Genomic DNA, 20,699 nt, shown 5'->3' with positions numbered 1-20,699 from the left:
ATGGCTCAGTTGGTTAAGTGTCCAAGTCTTGGTTGCAGCTCAGGTCATGATCTCATGGTGCGTGAATTCAAGCCCCGCTTTGGGCTCTATGCTGACGGTGTGCAGCTTCCTCGGATTCTCTCTCTCTCAAAATAAATAAATAAAATTAAAAAAAAGAAAGAGGTCATCATGAAACCTAGAATGTGCTCAAGACCCAGACAAGGTAATTCATGGTGGAGAATCGGGCACTGTGACAAGACATGGGGATTCACCCAGCCCTGATCAGATGATGTAATCATAGTAACAGCAGGACAGTTTTGCATGCTTGTTACACACCCGGCGCTATACTGGGTACTCTCCATGCCCTCTTACTTCATATTTAATCATCTCAGGAATGTGACAGAGTGGGTACTTTTTACTGGCCCATTTTAGAAATGAGGAAGGTGAGGGGCACCTGGGTGGCTCAGTCAGTTAAGCGTCTGACTTTGGCTCAGGTCATCTCACAGTTTGTGAGTTCCAGCCCTGCATCAGGCTCTCTGCTGTCAGCATGGAGCCTGCTTCGGATCCCCTGTGCCCCTCTCTCTGCCCCTGCCCTGCATGCGCATGCATGTTCTCTCTTTCTCTCTCTCTCTCTCTCTCTCTCTCTCTACCTCTATCTCTATCTCTATCTCTTTCTCTCTCAAAAATAAACATTTTTTTAGATGAGGCATAGGAAGATTGTCACTTGTCCAAGGTCCCTGCTGGTGAGAGGCATAATTGCGATTGAACCAAAGCCTATTGGGTGCTAGGACCCCTCAGCCCCCACCGTCCACAAACACCACCCACAGCCCCTCACCCACAGAGTGTGAATATTTCTCAAGCTTGAGAGCACCCAGGTTGGGAAGGAGGCCCCTGAGTCACCAGCTGCCCGAGTCTGTGCTTGGCCACAGTTGTAGCACATCTGTCACAGCCAAATTCATGTCTGTCACTTGCCTGGTATGACAAGGGAGATCATTCCATCAGGAGAACCAGAAGGTTACCAGGGGCCATTCAGAGACCCAGTGAAGGTCCCCATATCAGGGCCTGTTAAGGACAGAACTGAGGACCCTGAGGCAGCGCAGGAGGGGAAGGGACCTGGTCCTCTATCCCGCTGTTCATTTGACCTATCGCTAATGATAAACACCACACTGGGCACCACAGTGTGAGCCAGACGGGCACGTTCCCTGCCTTCTTGGAGCCCACAGTCTGGTGGAGAGACGGACAGTAGATGGGCACACAGTGATAAATGATCACTATTAAGGCTGAATATCAAGTGGAAACTATAACACAGTGCTGAGACAGATGGACAGGGTTTGGGGGAATCTCTGAGCAAACTACATTCAGGTGAGGCTGGAAAAATGTTGGGAAGAGAACATTCCAGGGAAAGAGAATAATCAAAGACCCTGAGATAGCAGTGAGCGTAGGAGGAACAGTAATGAGGCCGTGGGGCTAGAGAAGTACTGGAGGATGAGGTCAGAGAGGGGACGGGGCAAGAGCATGTGGGGAGGACTTTGTCCTTCGCTCAGAGTGGGACAGGAGCTCCGTCCTTCTGAGCGAAGGAGGAATGGGACTTGGGTGTTCACAGGGTCTCTCTGACTGCCGATTCTTGCAGGATAGGTACAGGGGTGGTAGGGATGGGCAGGTTCTAGATACAGTCATTTAAAGGTAGAGTTGATGGCACTTCCTAATCCTCTACATGGATATGAGAGAGAGGAGACAAGGTTGATACCAGGTTTCTGCCCTGAGCAGCTGAAAGGATCGAACCACATGGACTGAGCAGGAAAGACAGTGAGTGATGCAGGTTTGGGGGAAGATAAGCAGTTGGTCTTGGCCATGTTCAGCAGGAGGTGCCTGGTAGCCACCCCAGAGGAGGTGTTGTGAGGTAGCCATCTATACGGCAAAGGTCTGAAGTCGGGAGAGGTCCGGGCCAGGGACAGAAAAATGGAAGCCACCAGTGTCATAGGTGGTACTTAAGGCTGGCTATGGCTGTCACAGGCTTGGCTCTCTCTAGAAACGTGGTTTCCAGCATGATCTGGCCACCTCCCAGAAACTAATACGTCCGGGCCTGTGGGATGCTCCAAAGAGGAAAACCATCTCCAGAGGTAGAGCAGACGGATGAAGTGGGCAGCCTCCCCGCCACCACGTGGACTTTCCAACCAGAATGCTCTCTGTGGTGGCCCTGAGTGTCCTGCCCAGCCCACACAGAGCAGGAGCCTTCCCCAGGGGAACATGGGCCCAGCGTGTAGTAGTGAGCTCAGGCTCCAACAGGCCTTGTGGGAAGTTCAGAGTCAGCCGTGTGACCTTGGCAGTGACCTCATCTGTCCCAGCTTCAGGTCCCTCCTCTGTGGCGGACATACTAAGTGTCTCTCCTTCCAGCATGGTTTGAGGGTCCAGTGAGGTCACAGCTGCCCAGCCCTCAGCATAGGCCCCAACCCATCATTAAGAGAATGGCAAGTCCTGCTTCTCAAACACATGCTCCCCACCGTTGCCAGTGGTGTCATTGCTGGGGAAGCACAGAGAGAGAGAGTGCAGATGTGGACGGCACACACAGGTCTCAGGCCCTCTCTGTGTGACATTGGACCAGCTACTTGAACTCTCTTGAGTTTTGACATTCCTCACCTTTTGGAAGTGGTACTAATAGCCACCTCACAGTATTCCTTGGAGGACACAGCAAGATGATGTGTGCAAAGCAGTTTTAGTAATACCTGACACAGAACGTGTGTTTAATAGGCACCATTATTGTAATTATTTTTTTTTTTTAAAGTTTATTTATTTATTTTGAGAGAGAGAGTGCACAAGCAGGTAAGGGGCAGGGAGAAGGAGACATAGAATCCCAAGCAGGCTCCGCACCATCAGCGAAGAACACAATGTGGGTCTTGAACTCACGAACTGTGAGATCATGACTTGAGCTGAGATCAAGAGTTGGGTGCTTAACCAACTGCGCCACCCAGGCGTCCCTGCTGTAATTATTTTAAATACAGAAGTGATCAAAAGTGTGGGCCTTGAGGTTAGACCACCATGGTTCCTCTGTCCTCTGTTAGTGCATTTGTGTTTGATAGGTAGTAACTAGCCCTCCACTAGAGGGTTTTGGGGGTTGTTTATTTCTTTGTTTGTTTTGTTTTTTAGGTCAGTTGCTAAGTTCAGGCACCTTGACTACCTGGAAGTTTAGACTAATTTACACCCATACCGGCCATCACGATTTTAAACCTGTTTCACCTTTGAACCAGCAACTCCACTTGTGGAGTTCCGTCCCAACACAATCCCACTCTTGCTCAGGGTTGCATGTAGAGGGAGAGCCACCCAAACGTTGTTGTAAGGAAGAATTGAAAATAGCCTACATGTTCGTGGTTGAGGAAATGATGTCCGTTCAGCATGATGGAATACTGCACAGCCATTAAAAATAAGACAACTTCGGGGCGCCTGGGTGGCGCAGTCGGTTAAGCGTCCGACTTCAGCCAGGTCACGATCTCGCGGTCCGGGAGTTCGAGCCCCGCGTCAGGCTCTGGGCTGATGGCTCAGAGCCTGGAGCCTGTTTCCGATTCTGTGTCTCCCTCTCTCTCTGCCCCTCCCCCATTCGTGCTCTGTCTCTCTCTGTCCCAAAAATAAATAAACGTTGAAAAAAAATTAAAAAAAAAAAAATGACAACTTTATGTTCAGTTACGTGAAGATGTATTACAAGGATATAAAGTGAAAAGCAAGTATAAGTATGCTGTAAAGTAAAAAATCAAATTGTAGAACAGTGCTTAGTGTGATTGCATTTTTGTTTACCAAAATAAGTTATGCACATTTAACCAGCAAAGGATTGCTGCCTTGCATATATAAAGAACCCTGCTTGCCAATAAGATAAAAGTCAATCCTATGGAAAAACGGGAAAAGAGGGCACCCGGGTGGCTCAGTCGGTTGAGTGTCCGACTCTTGATTTCAACTCAGGTCATAATCTCAGGGTTGTGGGATTGAGCCCCACATTGGACTCCACACTGAGTGTGGAGACCGCTTAAGATTCTTTCTCTTCCTCTGCCCCCTCTCCCTCACTCGTGTGTGCTCTCTCTCTAAAATAAATAAAAATGAAAAAGAGAAAAAAAAAAAGAAAACTGGGAAAAAGATAGGAACAAGTAATTTACAAAATAGAAAATCCAGATGGCCAGTAAGGATGAAAATGTGCTCAACCTTCCTTGGGGATGTTGACGGAGGATGGTCCTAAGGTTTCAGTGAATTAACCCTTGTAAAGCACTAGACTGAGGTCTAGCACATAGTAAGTGCTTAGTAAATATTTCATCACTGAGTGTTGTTATTCCCCAAGACATAACTTGATGGGGTCATGGTGCTGTATGAGCTGGGCAGACAAGCTGGCAGAGGGGTGGGACCATTTTTAGGGCCAGATTCATCAGGTGGACTCAGGCCAGGGCCTGAGTCACCTCTAACCGCTGATGTGTCTCCTGTCTTCCTGCAGAGCCTTTGTGGCATGTGCCCGCCCAGGCCCGGCTCTCAGCCATGGCGGGAAGCAGCGGGAGCAAGCACACCTCCAGGCAGGACGCAGCAGGCAAAGATTCCCCCAACAGGCATTCCAAAGTGAGTCTGGGCCCCACCTGCTTAATCCTGGGGAGCCAGGACTGCGAAGCTGGCTGCTTCACTTCCCTGACCACTGTGGGTCTGACAGTGTCACCCGGGTGTGGGCCTCTGAATGCCGTACGTGAGCACATCCTTCTCCTTTGCCGTCCGCTCCAGCAGAGGGGCCAACTGCTTGGTCTAGAGCCAGACAAACGCACAGCCAGCTCTAGCCCTCACCAGCCAAGTCATCGCCAGCAAATCCCTTTGCCTCCTTGTGCCACGGTTTCCCTACGATTACACTGGTCATGGTCAGTGTCTTCACCAGCTCAGGCTGCTGTAACAAAATACCATAGACTGGGTGGCTGACAACAGAAATTTCCTTCTCACAGTTCTGAGGCCGGGAAGTCCAAGATCAAGGCTCAGGCAGATTCAGTGTCTGGTGAAGACCCACTTCCTGGTTCATAGATGGCCTCCTTCTCACTTCATGTGGTGGAAGGGATGAGGGAGCTAGCTCTCTGGGGTCTCTCGTGTAAGGATGTAAATGTATGTATGTGGATTTAATAATCACACTCACGAGGAATGGGTAACTACATATAGGGGTATAAATATGTAAATATGTATAGGGATTTTATAATCCTATTCGTGGGGGCTCTACCCTCATAACCTAATCACCTCCCCTAATGCCATCACACTGGGAGAGGCGCACCAGTGGTCAGCTTGTGGCACTAAGCTAACTGCTCTAACAGACGGTCCCTAAATCTCAGTGACCTCACACAGTAGAAGTTTGTTTCCCTCTCGTATAACACAGTTGGGTGTGGATATTCAGTGAGCAGGCTTTCCACATGGTGATTCTGGAACCCAGGCTCCCTATCCCTTGTGGCTCTGCCGTCCCCCAGTGCCTCAGAGCCCTCTGCTGGGTCCTTGCCTGTGTCTGGCAGGTAGGGGTGGGAGGAAGAGGGGCTGGTGTGCGAAGTCTCTATAGCCCAGGCCTGGAAACGGTATAAATCGTTTCCACTTATATTGCATTGGCCAGCACTCCATCACGAGGCCACACCTCGGCGCAAAGGAAGCTGGGAAATGTAGTCCTGAGTGCCCCAGGGAAAGGAGGTCGTTTTGGTGAGCACTTGGCAGTCTCTTTGCATCCCTTCATAAGGTGGGAATTTGATGGGTACATTCGATGTGCCAGGCCCTGGGACCACAGTGATGAAATGGCCAGATGTGCCCAGGTGCTCCCAAAGCTGACACCCCAGTGTGGGCAGCAAGCAGTAAGGAGATAAACAGATGCATTCCATAACACCAGGACCTGGTCTTTGCTGTGAAGGATAACCAAGGCAGAGGTCAGGGAGAAGACTGTCAAGCACTACTGCTTTAGGGTGAGGTGGTCAGTGAAGGCCTTGTGAGGAGGCCTTGAATGAAGTAAGGGGCAGTCCATGAAGATACCTGAGGGAAGAGCCTTCCAGGCAGAAGCAATAGCAAGTGCCAAGGCCCTGCTCAGAGCACAGTGATCAGAAGGGAGGGGGCAGATGAAGTTAGAGGGCAGAACGTGGGACCAGACTGCACAGAGCCTCAGGGCGAGGACTCTGGCTCTTCCCATGAGTGAAATGGAGCCACAGGAAGGTTCTGAGCAGGGAAGGGACATGAAATGGGGCAAGTGTTCACAGCCTCCCTCTGGCTGCATATAGGCAAACTGGGGGCAGAGGTGAGTGGGAGACAGGGATGGGGCAGGAGGACCAGGGAGGAGGCTGCTGCCATGGTAGGTACAGTGGGAGGTGGTGGTGACAGGCCCGGGGTGGAGCCGTGGAGGTGGAGAAGTGGCAGGTCCTAGATCTCTTGGAGATGCAGGCCACAGGATTTGCTGTTGGGCTGCACACAGGTGCGAGAGCAACAGCAGGTCCCGGGTGACTCCAAGCCTCTTGTGTGGGGCAGCCGAAAGGCTGGAGGTGCCTTTATTGGGGCGGGGAAGAGGGATCCGGGAAGGAAGGTCAGGAGCTCAGCTTTGTATGCGTTGAGCTTGAGCTGTGGACAGCACGTCACACGCATACTGTCACGCCTCCCTCTGAACAACCCCATGAGGCAGGGTTATCAACAACCCAGCTTCACAGGTGTGGAAACCGAGGCACAGGAGAGCTACGTCACTTGTCTGAGGTAACACGCTCAAAAGCAGGGGAGCCAGAGCTTGGGTGTGGGGAGGACCCAGGGAGGGAAGGTTGGCCCCCACTGTGGACTCTATGGATGACACTTCTCTTGCCTTCCAGGGAGAACCTCAGTACTCCAGTCATTCCAGCAGCAACACCCTCTCCAGCAACGCATCCAGCAGCCACAGCGACGACCGCTGGTTTGACCCCCTGGACCCCCTGGAGCCGGAGCAAGATCCCCTCTCCAAGGGTGGCTCTAGCGACAGCGGCATCGACACCACCCTCTACACCTCCAGCCCCAGCTGCATGTCCCTGGCCAAGGTGCCTCGGCAGCCCAAGCCACACAAGCCCCCGGGAAGCATGGGCCTTTGCGGCGGCGGACGGGAGGCCGCCACGCGGTCCCACCACGCAGACAGACGGCGGGAGGTCTCGCCAGCCCCTGCAGTTGCCGGTCAGAACAAGGGCTACCGACCGAAATTGTACTCCTCAGGCTCCAGCACCCCGACAGGCCTGGCGGGGGGTAGCCGTGACCCACCAAGGCAGCCTAGGTAAGACACTGCTCTTCACCCCGGTCCTCCAAGGAGCTCGGACCGCCTTCTGCTTCCCCCACAGTCCTGACAGGGGGGTTCCCCTCCCTACAAGCATGCTGCTTGCAGATGGATGTGCTTACACACTAGTTTGCTTACAGAGTTGGGAGGCTCATGGACCACCCACTACTGCCCATCATTCACCTTCTAGTACCCTGGGTAGAGGGAAGGAAACCCCTGGCTGGCTGTTACATCTGCCTCTGGTTTACTCTGAGCCTCTCTCTTTCCTTCTCTCTCTGCTAAGACCAGTGGTTTTATGCTTTCTGGAGGTCACAGACTGTATGTGTTAGGCGTGCATTCGGCTGGAGGTGACAGGAAATCTGACCCACAGTAGCTTTTAAAAAAAAAATTTTTTTTTTAAGGTTTATTCATTTTTCAGAGACAGAGCATGAGCGGGGGAGGGGCAGAGAGAGAGAAAGACAAGACACAGAATCTGAAACAGGCTCCAGGCTCTGAGCCGTCAGCACAGAGCTCGACGCGGGGCTCGAACTCAGGCAGTGTGAGATCATGAGCTGAGCCGAAGTCGGACGCTTAACCGACTGAGCCACGCAGGCACCCCTGAGCCATAGTAGCTTAAACAGACGGAGCTTTAACAGTCCCCCGATGAGAACTCCACAGAGGGCAGAGCCACTCTGCCCTCCACTGAGGGCAGTACAGCAGCTCAGGGAGGGCCTCAAGGCCTGGCATCCTGTGTCTTCCTCTTCCACCATTCTTACCATACTGGCTGCGGCTCCCTTGTCTCCAGATGGCTGTGGTGCCCCTGGGGGGAATGGGCCCAAAAAACGGAGGAAGATGGCTTCTCCTAGTTCCCTTTCCATGAAGAAAGCAACAGCTTTCCCAGAGCCCTTTGAGCAGAGCGACGTCACAAGGAAGGCTGAGAAATCACAGTTTAACCTTCTGGCCAACACAGCGAAGGGCAGTGGTCTCCACACAGTCCCCCTAGAGGGCTCTTCAGCACAGATTGCAGGACCCCACTCGGAGCTTCTGATTCAGTAGGTCAGAGCACAGCCTGAGAATATGCATTCTTTTAAGTTCCTGGTAGATGGCGATGCTGCTGGTCCGGGGACCATCCTTTGAGGACCACTGGTGGAGAGGCAGGCAGGGGACCAAGGGAGAAAGACCTGACATTGATGTCTGGGGCCTAGACTGCACACACTTAGGGCACCTTATGAAAGCCATGAAATGTCTCTCTGAAGCGCTGAGGTGGAAAACCGTTCAGCAAGTTGCCAAGCTCAGCCTGGAGCACGTGCCCCTCACAGGTCTGCACCCCAGGCAAGGGTCACGGTGCTGTGGTCCCCAGTGCAGACCCCAAAGGCCACAGCCTTCCTTCCATTCCCTGACCGCCCCTGAGCAGGGGCCAGCCCGGGACCCCATAGGGAGTCCTTGTCCCCTTTGGTTTCCTCAGGCCTTTGCCAGCCCTCAAACTACAGCCCCTGTCCACGCAGACCACACAGGACCCATGCACCCAGGCAGTGGCCTCAGACCTTGACCGCAGCCTACAGTGCACTTCTGTCTGTGTCTATGCAGAAATATCTGTGTTTAAAAAAAAAAAAAAAAAAAAAAAAAGGCGAAGCAAAAGTGACCCAAACAGTACTTAGCCTAACCGTGTGTGAAGCACTTTGATGTAGTCTAGTCTGTTCAAAATGTGAATGCAGCTCAATACCTCTTTCAGTGATCTCATGATTTAGCAGTGGTTCTCTGACCGGTTTGGAAACTGCCGTGTTTGAGGGTGCCTGCATTGTGTGGGTACCTCCCCTTGCCCTGGTCAGGGGCCCAGAAGGGTGAGGATGGAGAGGGTGTGCGGCCCAGTGGGTTTAGTCTCTGGTTCAGCCTATTTCCCTAAACAGGTGGTTCTTAATCAGTGAAACTCACGGACTCTGGAACAGCTCTTTCATTTGTTATTTATCCCTTCATTTCACTCACAAATATTTCTTAGGGACCTGTTGTGTCACAGACACTAGGGTGGGAGCTGGGGAGAAATAGTGAGCAAATTCAGATGAGCCCCCCCCCCCCCCAGCCCCTCACCTCAGCCCATCATCCGCTGAGGGAGACAGACGACAATTAGGCCATCACTGAGACACCTGTCAAAGTGCACCCACCTAGAGGGACTCTGCACCAGGAGAGTCCTGGGTGCCGCGGGGTCCCAGGTCTCAGCTCCGCTAGTCCCTGTGCTAGACATAGGCCTGTGTTCGTAAATCTGAGTAACTGTAGGGTTTTGAAATCTGCGATGTAAAGACAGCGGCTCTGAGGAGAAGACTGTGGCTGAAGCAGGGAGTGGGTATAAAATTACCCTGTGTCTGACGGAAAGATTTGCTGAACCCAGGAATGAAGGGAATAAAATGGGAGAGGAGCCCACTACAAAAGAGGGCCCAGCGGTTGGGAGCTTTAATTTGCATACAGACAATTGATGCTAATTGCAAATCATTCTTATCTACTCATTAAGCTGCTTCCTGAAGTTTTCTCCTAGGCAACCAGGCTCTGGCCTGGAACAGCATTTCCCAAAATGGGGTGCTCGAGGTGATTTGGGTGGTATAGGAGGAAAATGTTTTTGTTTTTTGTTTTTTTAACAGATAAATGTTTGCTTTAATGAGTATTAGGAAAGGTGTTACCTGCCCATCCCCTGCTTTTAAGATACTGTCTTGGACAAGTTGAGGGAAATTGAATGAGTTGATTTAAAGAAACATCTGCATGGTAGATGAGAGTTGGACCTCCACCAGGGTTCAAGCCCTCCCTCTTGCCTTGCCTTGGCTGTGTGGCCTTGGGCAAATGACTGAACTTCTCTGGGCCTCGGTTTCTTCGTCTGTAAAATGGGGGATAAATCACATACCTATCTCATAAGGATATGGTAAAGATTTAATGACCTACTGTGTGTAGGACCCTTAGAACCATACCAGGCAGTAGGCCTTGAGCCTGCCTGTCATTAAAATCACAGGGGACTGTTATAAAAAGAGGAGAGGTATGCCTCAAACTAACCAAATCAGAATGTTTCTCCGGGGCCATGCCTCTTTCAGGCAGTTCTGGGGACACCAAGATGGCTGAGACAGCCCCAGGCCTGCCCTCTCGGGGCTCAAAGTCCAACAGGGAAGACACACCTGTTCCCAGAGTGGTCAGGGCCAAGGTGAGGGAAGCACCTGGGATGCGGGAGCCCAGAGGAAGGGCCAGGCCCCATTGTGTGAGAGGCTTTCCTAGAACAAAGAGGCTGCTGCGAGCCAAGGGACTAGGAGGGCAGGGCATCCCAGATAGAGAAGGTGTGCAAGTCCCATGTATGGGCCTTACTTGGCTGCCCTCCCACAACTTTCCCGTCTTGGCGGGGGAACCAAGTTCCCAGTTGGTCGCTGAGCACCTGAGCCCAAGAGGCCCACGTGTGCCTCCACCTGCCACCGGCCGCGCTGCCCCTCACACCGGTCAGCCCACCGGCCTTCTGCATCTGCTCTTGTTTATGTCTTCCCTTGGGCTGAGCTGGGATGACAGCCTGCTATCGAGGGCAGGCACGCGAGCTGCATAGCTGCCCCGGTCTCTGCTTGCACAGCACGTTGTAATGGAGCACCCGTGTTTATTCGCATAGCGAGTGCTCATTGTGTGCCTGGCCCTCTGCTGGGCGCTGCGGGCACACACGGCCCCTGCTGCCCTGGCACTGACCCGGTACCGGGGAGCCAGCAAGCAAATAATGATCAAAGTAATAGATGAACTGTGCTAGGGGAAAGCCGGCAGAGGAGACCCACTGGGATCCGCGAGTGGATACGGTCCGGGACTCAAAGGAGTGTCTGATCTAGCCCAAGGGGCAAAGGTAGGTTCCATGAGGAAGGGTCATTTCTGCCAAAGATAAGAACACTAAGGAGGTGGGAGCAGGTGAGTAGTTTCCGAGGGGCTGATGGTATATTCTTGACCCAGGATGCAGACACATGGTGTCTGCTTTGTAACTGTTTCTTCAGTTATGTGCATATACTTTGTATACTGCTCTGTGTGTCAGCTATTATACAATTTTTTTAGGTTTTTATTTCAAGAGAGACAAAGCAGGAGTGGGCAAGGGGCAGAGAGGGAGAGGGAGACAGAGAATCCCAAGCAGGCTCTGCACCGTCAGCACGGAGCCCGATGAGGGGCTCAAACCCACAAAACCGTGAGATCATGACCCAAGCTGAAACCAAGAGTCAGACACTTAACTGACTGAGCCACCCAGGCACGCCTGTACAATTTTTTTTTTTTTAAAGAGAGAAAGGGGGGGGGGGAAGGGGGGGAAAAGGAAAGATGGGATGTAAAGAGGACGTCTCGATGAATGGGAAGGAGTAGCATGTGCAAAGGTCCTGGGGTGGAGAGGAAGGCGGATGCTGTTAGGTCACTGAACACAGGCCCCTTGGCTCAAGGGTAGAAACTGAGAGGCCAGCTGATGGGAGGTTTTTTGGGAAGTCAGCAGGAGCCAGACCATGCAGGGCCCTGTCCACCACATTACAGAGTTTGGATTCGATCCCAAGAACTGTGGGCAGCAAGGAGAGGTTTCAGCAGAAAGGGTAGTACAGGCGGATTTATGTTTTGAAAGATAGTGCTGGAGATGAGACTGGAGGCAGAGCCTCAGGGACAGGGCTGAGGTGAGATACGAGTGAGAAGGAAGGGGTCTGGACCAGAGGACAGAGCAGCTGCGCCTGCGTCACAAAGTGGCATTGCTAGGACACCGGGAGGGAGGGAGACACAGGTCCAGGATGGTGCCAGGGAGCAGAGAGTCGAGGCTGACTGCTGAGTGTCAGGAGGCTGCTGCAGACGGGGTGGTGAGGTTCTTGAGAAGAGACTGGGGCAGGGCCAGCCCAGGAGGCACGTTACTCTTAGGTAACAGGACGGACGGCCAGGAAGCCCTCTTACAAGGTTGTTATCTTGTAGGAAGCAAGGGATTGACCCAGGCAGAAGAAACCGCAAATGTCACGACAGTGAAGGTGAACTCATTTGCAGTGCTTAAGAAACGGCCAAGCGGGGGCGCCTGGGTGGCGCAGTCGGTTAAGCGTCCGACTTCAGCCAGGTCACGATCTCGCCGTCCGTGAGTTCGAGCCCCGCGTCGGGCTCTGGGCTGACGGCTCAGAGCCTGGAGCCTGTTTCCGATTCTGTGTCTCCCTCTCTCTCTGCCCCTCCCCCATCCATGCTCTGTCTCTCTCTGTCCCAAAAATAAATAAACGTTGAAAAAAAAAAATTAAAAAAAAAAGAAACGGCCAAGCGGGTGTGCCTGGGTGGCTCAGTCAGTTGAATGTCTGACTTCGGCTCAGGTCATGATCTCACAGTTCGTGAGTTCAAGCCCTGCATCGGGCTCTGTGCTGTCAGCGCGGAGCCTGCTTCGGATCCTCTGTCCCCTTCTCTCTCTGCCTGTCTCTCAAAAATGAATAAAACATTTAAAAAAAAAAAAAAATGATCAAGTGGCCAGAGAGGGAGGAGCAGACAGGGCAAAGGGGAGAGTGACAGGAGGTCAGTTGTGCACGGTAGGCCGGAACCCGGTTCTGGCAGGCTTACTGACCATGGTCAGCTGCTGGGATTTGATTCTGAGGGACATGGGAGCCATGGGAGGCATGTGAATGCACAGTAGATTACTCTGGGCTATTTGAAAGGTAGAAGGGATTGAGTTTGCCCGCAAAACTCAAGGACTGCCCCCAGGGGGATGGGCCCTGCCGAGCAGGGAAACACCTATCCAGTCCCTCCCCGTGCTCCGGCCCCGCCATGGAAGCCGCCACAGCCTGTAGCAGCTTGTGCCCATCGATGATTTCAGTGACTTCGCAGACCCTCTCCCCAGACGTTCGTCATGGGAGCCCGGCTTCCAGGCGCACTGCCAGGCGCCAGCGCCTGCTGTGGGCACCGCAGTGGGCTGAGTGATCCCAGGCGGGCAGCCACCTGGCCCCCCGCCCTCTCCTGAGGCAGCACACGCTTCAGAGCTCCCTGGGTTTCCAGAGCTGTGAAGGGGCACTCAGAGGCTCTCCACTCCACGTGGAGCTGGCACAGCCAGGCAGGAAGTACGTGGCTTTGCCTCCCCAGGCTGTGCCAAGAGGGAGTCTCTGGGATGTGCTTCTGGGGGCACAGCTCTTAAAGGTAATGTGAGGGCCTTGGAACCCGCTGGGGTCACACACAACAGAGACCCACTTGGGAGAGTCACAGTCAGCCTGGGAGAGGAACCCAAGCCCTCTAAAGGAGAGGAGGGAGCAGTGCAAAGGCCCTGAGGTGAAAATGTTTCTGTCTGGGAACAGCTTCCCTTTCACCTGGCTGGAGCCCGGTAAGTGGGAGGAGCTGAGGGCAGAAGGGGCAGGCCAGATGGTGCGGGGCCTTGTGGGCAGAGGGGAGGACTCTGCCTCTGCCCTGAGTAAGGTGGAGCCACAGAGAGTCCTGGGCAGAAGCGCGCTGCGATCTGACTCGGTGTTCACAGGCTCTCTCTGGCTGTGTTCAGTGAGGTTGGGCAGGAGGAGACTGCTACAGCGATGGGCGTGGGGGTGGAGGGGGTGAGCATTGGCGGGTTTCTGCATCACTCTGATCCCGTATCCTCCCTGCAGACCTGCCACTTCGGCTCCCAGGCCACTGAGTGGAATGTGGCCACTCGAGACTCCTACACGATAACTGCAGCCACATGCGGGGACTGATTGAACTCTCAAGGTCTTGCCACGCACTAGGGAGAGAGGGCAAGATTGGTCTAGCAGTTAAGGCCAAGCAGTGAGGGATTCCTGGGCTCTGGCCTCTGACTGCCTGCGTCCGGATCACAGCTCCAAAGCTGACCCAACCGTGTGATCTCCATCAGGCTCCTTAGTTTCTCTGAGGCTCAGTTTTCTCATCTGTAAAATGGGAGTAATGATAGGATCTGTGGTCTAAGGCTGCCACAACGAACCTACATCATGCACTGAAAGTACTTAGCGCGGGGCCTGCGACGTAGCTGGGTCCAAAAATAGCAGCTGCTGCCAGGCTTTGTTTGCACGTATTCCATATCTGTCGTGACTGCAGTTGTTGAAAGTACAGGCTTGGGGTTAAAAGCCGGGGTCTCTTGAACCAGACTGGGTTTGCATCCTGGCTCCATCCCTACCAGCTGCATCGTTTGGGGGCAGGTTATTTAATCTCTCTGGGGCCTGGTTTCCCCACTTGAAACAGGGGCTTGGTCGTAGTTCCTGCCTCAGGGGGTTGCCAGGACAACTAAATGAAGATGCTTGGGGCAGGGCCTGGCCATGCTCACAGGCTCAGCACAGCCAGCCCCGTCACTGCCACCACTCTTCCTCCTGCGCAGGGGCTCAGCCACCCTAGGCCACCCATCAAGACTTGAGTGTAAGTGCAGCTCTGATTTCTCCATCCAGCCCATGGTTTTTCAGCTTTTTTTGTAAGCCACAAAACCTTTTCCTCCAACAAAATCTTAAGTGCTTCCCTAAGATAGAACACAGATGAATGCATAACCTCTCCAGTGGAGGAGGTGGGGGTGGGAGGGCCGAGCAGGATGCCCCCGCCCCAGTCCTGGCTGAGCCCAAAGTCCCGGCTTTTAGCCCCTGGGCACACCACGTGAACAGTGCACACAAGACCTCTTGAAGTGGTGCTGTCACTGCCTCATTTCTCAGAGGAGGCAACTGAGGCTCTCTGAGGGGGAAGGACCCGAGCTCAGGTCCCAGCGTGTCACTCAGAGCTGGGATTGGAACTCGGGTCAGGTGGGCAGCACGGCCCATGTTCTCACCCCACCCCATGGTGCCTCTTTGGTCTTCAAGTCACAGCTGAGGCCCAGAGGGGGATACCTGTTCCTGCTGGTGCATCAGAAAGAGAGCATGCTCACTCTGCCGATTGGTGGGTGGGGTAAGAACTCCACCCCGAATGGGGCACCTGGGCTCATGGCCCCAGCTCAGGGTTGGGTCAAAATACACAGCACGCTGGGGGTGGGGAATAGTTCTGTGTTGAGGCCTCACAAAGCTGAAGACAGAGACAGTCATGGGAATGCCTTTGGCTACAAGTAACAGAAAATTCCAGCTTGGCTGAAGGCAGTCTGTTATCTCACAGCACACAAAATGCCAAGTTAGGGGGGTGGCCAGGATTGGGTGATTTATTGACTCAAAGGCCTAAGTTCTTTCTCCTCTTTGTGTTCTGCCTCCGTCAGCCTCCAAGCTGGCTCCCCTCCTTCTCAAAGTGGCTGTCCTTCAACCAGGTAGTCACAGTGTCCAGTGGAAGAGAAGGTGATTTTTCTGCAAGTGTTTTCTGTTTGTTTTTTTAGCAAAGAAATTTTCTCCCAGAGTCACCCAGCAGACAGTCCATATACGCCCTCCCCAAAGTCTCACTGGACAGAAATACAGTACAGACCCATCCATACCCATCCCAGACAAGTGGCCTCACTCAGTCAGGATTTGCCCCCTGGGCGAGGTGTCTGGTCACCTTCCTCAAGCAAACGAGGAGTAAAGTCAGCCTCTGTTTAGAGGTGGAGGGGGGATTAGGCTGACACCCAAAAGGTCTGCTGCAGGACCCGAAGCCAGCCAAGCCCATCTCGAAGGAGGCCGTGGATGGAGCTGGCTGGCTGGCGGACACAAAGGGTGTTCACCTTTTTCCCTTCCTGGTTTAATCATCTCTTGTTTTGTCAGCTCACAAAAGCTGAATGAACATGCCTGAGGGCAAGGTAGAGGAATGTGCTGTAGAAAGTAAAAGTTACGGTGATCTATTCATAGAATGGACCCCCTGTGGCCTTTGCAGAGAGGGGGGTTCGTATGGACTGACAGGGAGAGAGCTACAGAACGTACAGTTAAGGTGAAAGGATGCACAGCAAGCTTATGATCTGCTGCCGTTTATTTTACAAAGTGGGAAGGATACACACTCCCTCTCACACACGTGTGCTTGTGTGCGCACAGCTCCCTGTTGAAGAAGAAGAAAGGATGGGTCTTGGTTGCAGGGAGAGCAGGGAGAGACTGGGGTGTCAGGTGGCACCTCCTTTGTGCCCTGTGCCATTTGTACGGTTTCATTTGACTTTTATTCTGAACACATCATTACTATCTCCAGAGGTAATCAGTTAGTGTAAGCTCCTCCCCGAGATTTTTCTCTAAACCTGCAGCAGCCCAGTTCTTTCAAACATTTAAAAAAAATTTTAATGTTTATTTTTTGAGAGAGAGGAAGAGACAGAGTGCAAGTGGGGGAGGGTCAGAGAGAGAGGGAGACACAGAATCTGAAGCAGGCTCCAGGCTCCAAGCTAACAGCACAGAGCCTGACGTGGGGCTCGAACTCACGAGCCACAAGATCATGATCTGAGCCAAAGTCGGACGCTCAACTGATAGAGCCACCCATGCGCCCCTCTTTCAAACATTTTTGATCATTACCCAAAACAGGGAAAGCATTTTACATTTACAACCCCCCAACGGATGTCCAGAATGAAGCTTCACAAAGCACTTACCCTTACTGATGTTTTTTATTCCAGTCTGTTTGGTTTGGGGGCTTTTCCCCCTTAATAATGGTCAAGAGCCACTCAAATGATTTAATGGCCCACAGTTAGGGAAAAACTGTATGGTTCCTTTTTGTAAAAAAGACAAAACAAAACAAAAAAAAGCTCAATAATCATACAGTGTTACTGTGTATGTGAAAAAAAGAAAGAACAGTCATGCTTTGTACTGTGCCTTGTACTCAGACATCTGTCCTCGTTCATAAACAAACCTACCTTACTCTTTGAATTGGCTGCATAGGTTTTGATCATATGGGGGTACTTGGAACATCTGTTAATCCCTTGTTAAAAGATGTTCAGGCCTGGGGCGCCTGGGTGGCTCAGTTGGGCATCTGACTTTGGCTTAGGTCATGATCTCACGGTCTGTGAGTTCGAGCCCCGCATCAGGCTCTGTGCTGACAGCTCAGAGCCTGGAGCCTGCTTCGGATTCTGGGTCTCCCTCTCTCTGCTCCTCCCCCCGCTCATGCTGTCTGTCTCTCTCTCAAGAATAAATAAAACATTAAAAAAAAAAAAAAGATATTCAGGCCGGGTCTAATTTACTTTTTTTTTTTTTTTTAAGTTTTTATTGTGTTAAGTAGTGGGGCTTGAACTCATGGCCCCAAGATCGAGAGTCGAACACGCCTCCCACAGAGCCATCCAGGCACGTCTAACTTGATTACATACAGTGTTGGCAGTGAACATCCTTGTGTGTGCCTACAAGTACTTGGACAGGCTTTTCTGTCACACGGATTTCTGAGAGGTCAGATGTTAAGCCACTGCCACTCATCCTTCACTTCTCAGCTCAGATGCCCTCGCCTCCCTGGGGAGGCTCCCAGGTCACCCTGCCATCCCTTCCTGGTGTTATACACTCCGTGGCTCCCTGGACAACCCCCCACACACCAGTTTGCAGCTGTGGCCATATGAATAGATGTTGCTAAATTGTAGAAAGCATATCTAGTCAGAGCTTGCTTGTTTTAAAAGAAAAACATTTTTTTAACGTTTATTTACTTTTGAGAGAGAGAGCGCGCGCACGCACACAAGTGGAGGAGGGGCAGAGAGAGAGGGAGACACAGAATCTGAAGCCACCCAGGCGCCCCTGAGAGCCTGCTTTTTTTAAATCCAGTCTGACATCTCTACCTTTTGATTTGGCCATTGAAGCATTCACATTTAGAGAAGTCATTGGTAATTATTGCATTTACATTCCCCGTTTTGCCATTTTCTGTATGTTCACTTCCTTTCTTGCTCTGTTCTTCCTTTACTGCCACCTTTCATGTTAAATAATGTATATTAGTGTACTGTTTGGATTCCTCCTGCTTTTTTCAGCTATTTTTCCCAAATTCTTATAATATGCATCTTAACAGTGTAATTCAAATTTAGTAACTTGGGACACCTGGGTGGCTCAGTTGGGTAAGCATCCAACTCTTGATTTCAGGTCAGGTCATGATCTCACGGTTTATGAGTTCGAGCTTGGCATCGGGCTCTATGCTGACAGTGCAGAGCTGCTTGGGATTCTCTGTCTCCTCTGCCCACGCTCCTCCCTCCCCTCAGCATGCACGCACACTCTGTCTCAAAAATAAGTAAGCATCAAAAAAAAAAAAAAAAAAAAAAGACTTTATTGTTAAAAAAAAAAAAGATTTAGTAACTTAATTTCAATAAAATATAGAAACTTTTCTCCAGTATAGCCACATTCCTTTCCCCCTCTTTTGTGCTGTATTTGTCATTTTATTAAATCTACATTTGTTATAAGCCCAACAATATAGTGTTGCTGTTGTTGCCTTTTATAATCTTATATCTTTAAGGAAGTTGGAGAAGAAATAAAACATAAATCTATAGTCTTTTAAGAAAATTTTTTTAATGTTTATCTTTTGAGATAGAGACAGAAAGACCGAACACAAGCAGGGGAGGGGCAGAGAGAGGGAAACACAGAATCCAAAGCAGGCTCCAGGATCTCAACTGTCAGCATAGAGCTCGACACAGAGCTTGAACCCACAGACTGCAAGATCATGACCTAAGCCAAAGTCAGAAGCTTAACTGACTAAGCCACGCAGGTGCCCCCGCTATCGTCTTATTCTAACCTGCAGATTGACTTTCTTGGATCCTTCATTTCTCCATATGGATTCAGGTCATCATCTGGAGTCACTATCTGTTTTCTTCTTCTTCCTCTTCTTCTTTTTTTCTTTTAGATTTTATTTTTTACGTAATCTCTACACCCATCTTGGGGCTCAAAGTACAACCCCAAAATTGAGAGTTGCGCACTTCACCAGCTGAGCCAGCCAGATGGTCCTGGAGTCATTTTCTTTCAGCCTGAGGACTTCTTTTTATTTCACCAGGCAGATGAGCTGGCAATCAGTTTCCCAGTCTTTTTATCTGAGAATGTTTTTATTTTGCCTTTATGTGTAAAGGATAGTTTTACTGGATACAGGATTCTTGGTTGGCGGTTTTTTCTTTCCACACTTTGAAAATGTCATTCCATACTATTGTTTCAAATAAGAAGTCTGTAGTTGATTATATTGTTGCCTCCCTGTATATGATGAATCCTTTTTCCCTTGACATTTTCAAGGTTTTTATCTCACCGTTTGACTTTGAACTTTTTCTGGATGTGAATATCTTTTTTTTTTTTTTTTTTTTTTTTTTTTTTACTTCAATGTTTATTTATTTTGAGAGAGAGCACAAGCAGGGGAGGGGCAGAGAGAGAAGGAGACACAGAATCTGAAGCAGGCTCCAGGCTCTGCGCTGTCAGCACAGAGCCTGATGCGGGGCTCAAACTCGTGAGCTGTGAGATCATGACCTGAACCAAAGTCCGACCCTCAACCGACTGAGCCACCCACTCGCCCCTGGATGTGAATATCTTTGTATTTACCATTCATAGGGTTTGTGGAGCTTCTTAGATGTGTAGATGATTTTTTTTTCATCAAATTGGGGGAATTTTCAGCCATTATTTCTTCAAATCTTTCTTCTGCCCTTTTCTCTCTTCTCTTTCTGAAACTGTCATTGCACACGTGTTGGTTTGCTCGATGCTATTTCAAAGATTTTGCTATAGCAGAATGTCTTACTCATTGAACTAGGCAGGCAGATGGGAGGAGCCCCAGGCTAAAATGCCACAGAGTCCCTCTTTTCTTACCTGAAGTACAGCAGTTTTCCAAGCATAGATGATTCTTGCATTGTCATATGCCCTTGGTCAATTGCCAGAGTGCTGAAATGGTTGTTTTTGTCAATTTTGTGCTTTCTGGGGGGAGAATATTGGCCAGTCTCCTCATTCCATCATAGTCAAAAGTCCCACCCCTTCATATTACTAAATTGACCTTCGAAAAGGATTTATTGACTTAGATGCCAAAGGCATTACTTTTCTCACTAAGTCCCTCTTACTTAAAATGGAATTGGAATTTTACTTAAGTTTCATTATTTAGTTGCTTGTTTATTTATTTATTTATTGAGAGAGGCAAAGAGAGAGAATCCCAAGCAGACCCTGCACTGTCAGCACAGAGCCCCACGCAGGGACAGAGATCGTGACCTGAGCTAAAACCAAAAGTCAAACATTTAACCCGCTAAGCCACCCAGGAGCCCCAATTTAAAAGTTTTAGGGGCACCTGGGTGACTCAGTCATTTAAGAATCTGACTTCAGCTCAGGTCATGATCTCAGTTTGTGGGTTCAAGCTCCACGTTGGGCCCTGTGCTGACAGCTCAGAGCGTGGAACCTGCTTCGGATTCTGTGTCTCCATCTCTCTCTGTCCCTCCCCCACTCATATTCTCCCCTCCCCCACCCCATCTCTCTCAAAAATAAACAAACATTAAAAAAAAATTTTAAGGAGCACCTCGGTGCTCAGTCAGTTGAGCGTCTGACTTCAGCTCAGGTCATAATCTCTCAGTTCGTGAATTCAAGCCCCTCATCAGGCTCTGTGCTAACAGCTCAGAGCCTGGAGCCTGCTTCAGGTTCTGTGTCTCCTTCTCTCTGCCCCCTCTCCTGCCTGTGCTCTGTCTCTCTCTCACAAAAATAAACATTAAAAAAAAATTGGGGATGGGGGGCGGCGCCTGGGTGGCTCAGTCGGTTTAGCA

At 50.9% G+C, this 20,699-nt stretch overlaps 1 protein-coding gene across 9 annotated transcripts in view; it reads left to right on the top strand.

The window, feature by feature from the left end:
• Positions 1 to 20,699, top strand: part of SIPA1L3 (signal induced proliferation associated 1 like 3) — a 239,418-nt gene that overhangs the window by 193,586 nt on the left and 25,133 nt on the right. For all 9 annotated transcript variants that reach the window (XM_023245059.2, XM_023245055.2, XM_045046365.1 and 6 more), the window contains 2 exons: positions 4,448 to 4,566; positions 6,801 to 7,228. In XM_023245059.2, the coding sequence (XP_023100827.2) occupies positions 4,448 to 4,566; positions 6,801 to 7,228 (547 nt within the window). The remainder of the gene's footprint in view (positions 1 to 4,447; positions 4,567 to 6,800; positions 7,229 to 20,699) is intronic.

Source organism: Felis catus, chromosome E2, assembly GCF_018350175.1.
Source record: "Felis catus isolate Fca126 chromosome E2, F.catus_Fca126_mat1.0, whole genome shotgun sequence".
Taxonomy (NCBI): domain Eukaryota; kingdom Metazoa; phylum Chordata; class Mammalia; order Carnivora; family Felidae; genus Felis; species Felis catus.
The sequence above is the reverse complement of the archived record's forward strand: the minus strand, read 5'-3'. Positions and strand labels throughout refer to the sequence as shown.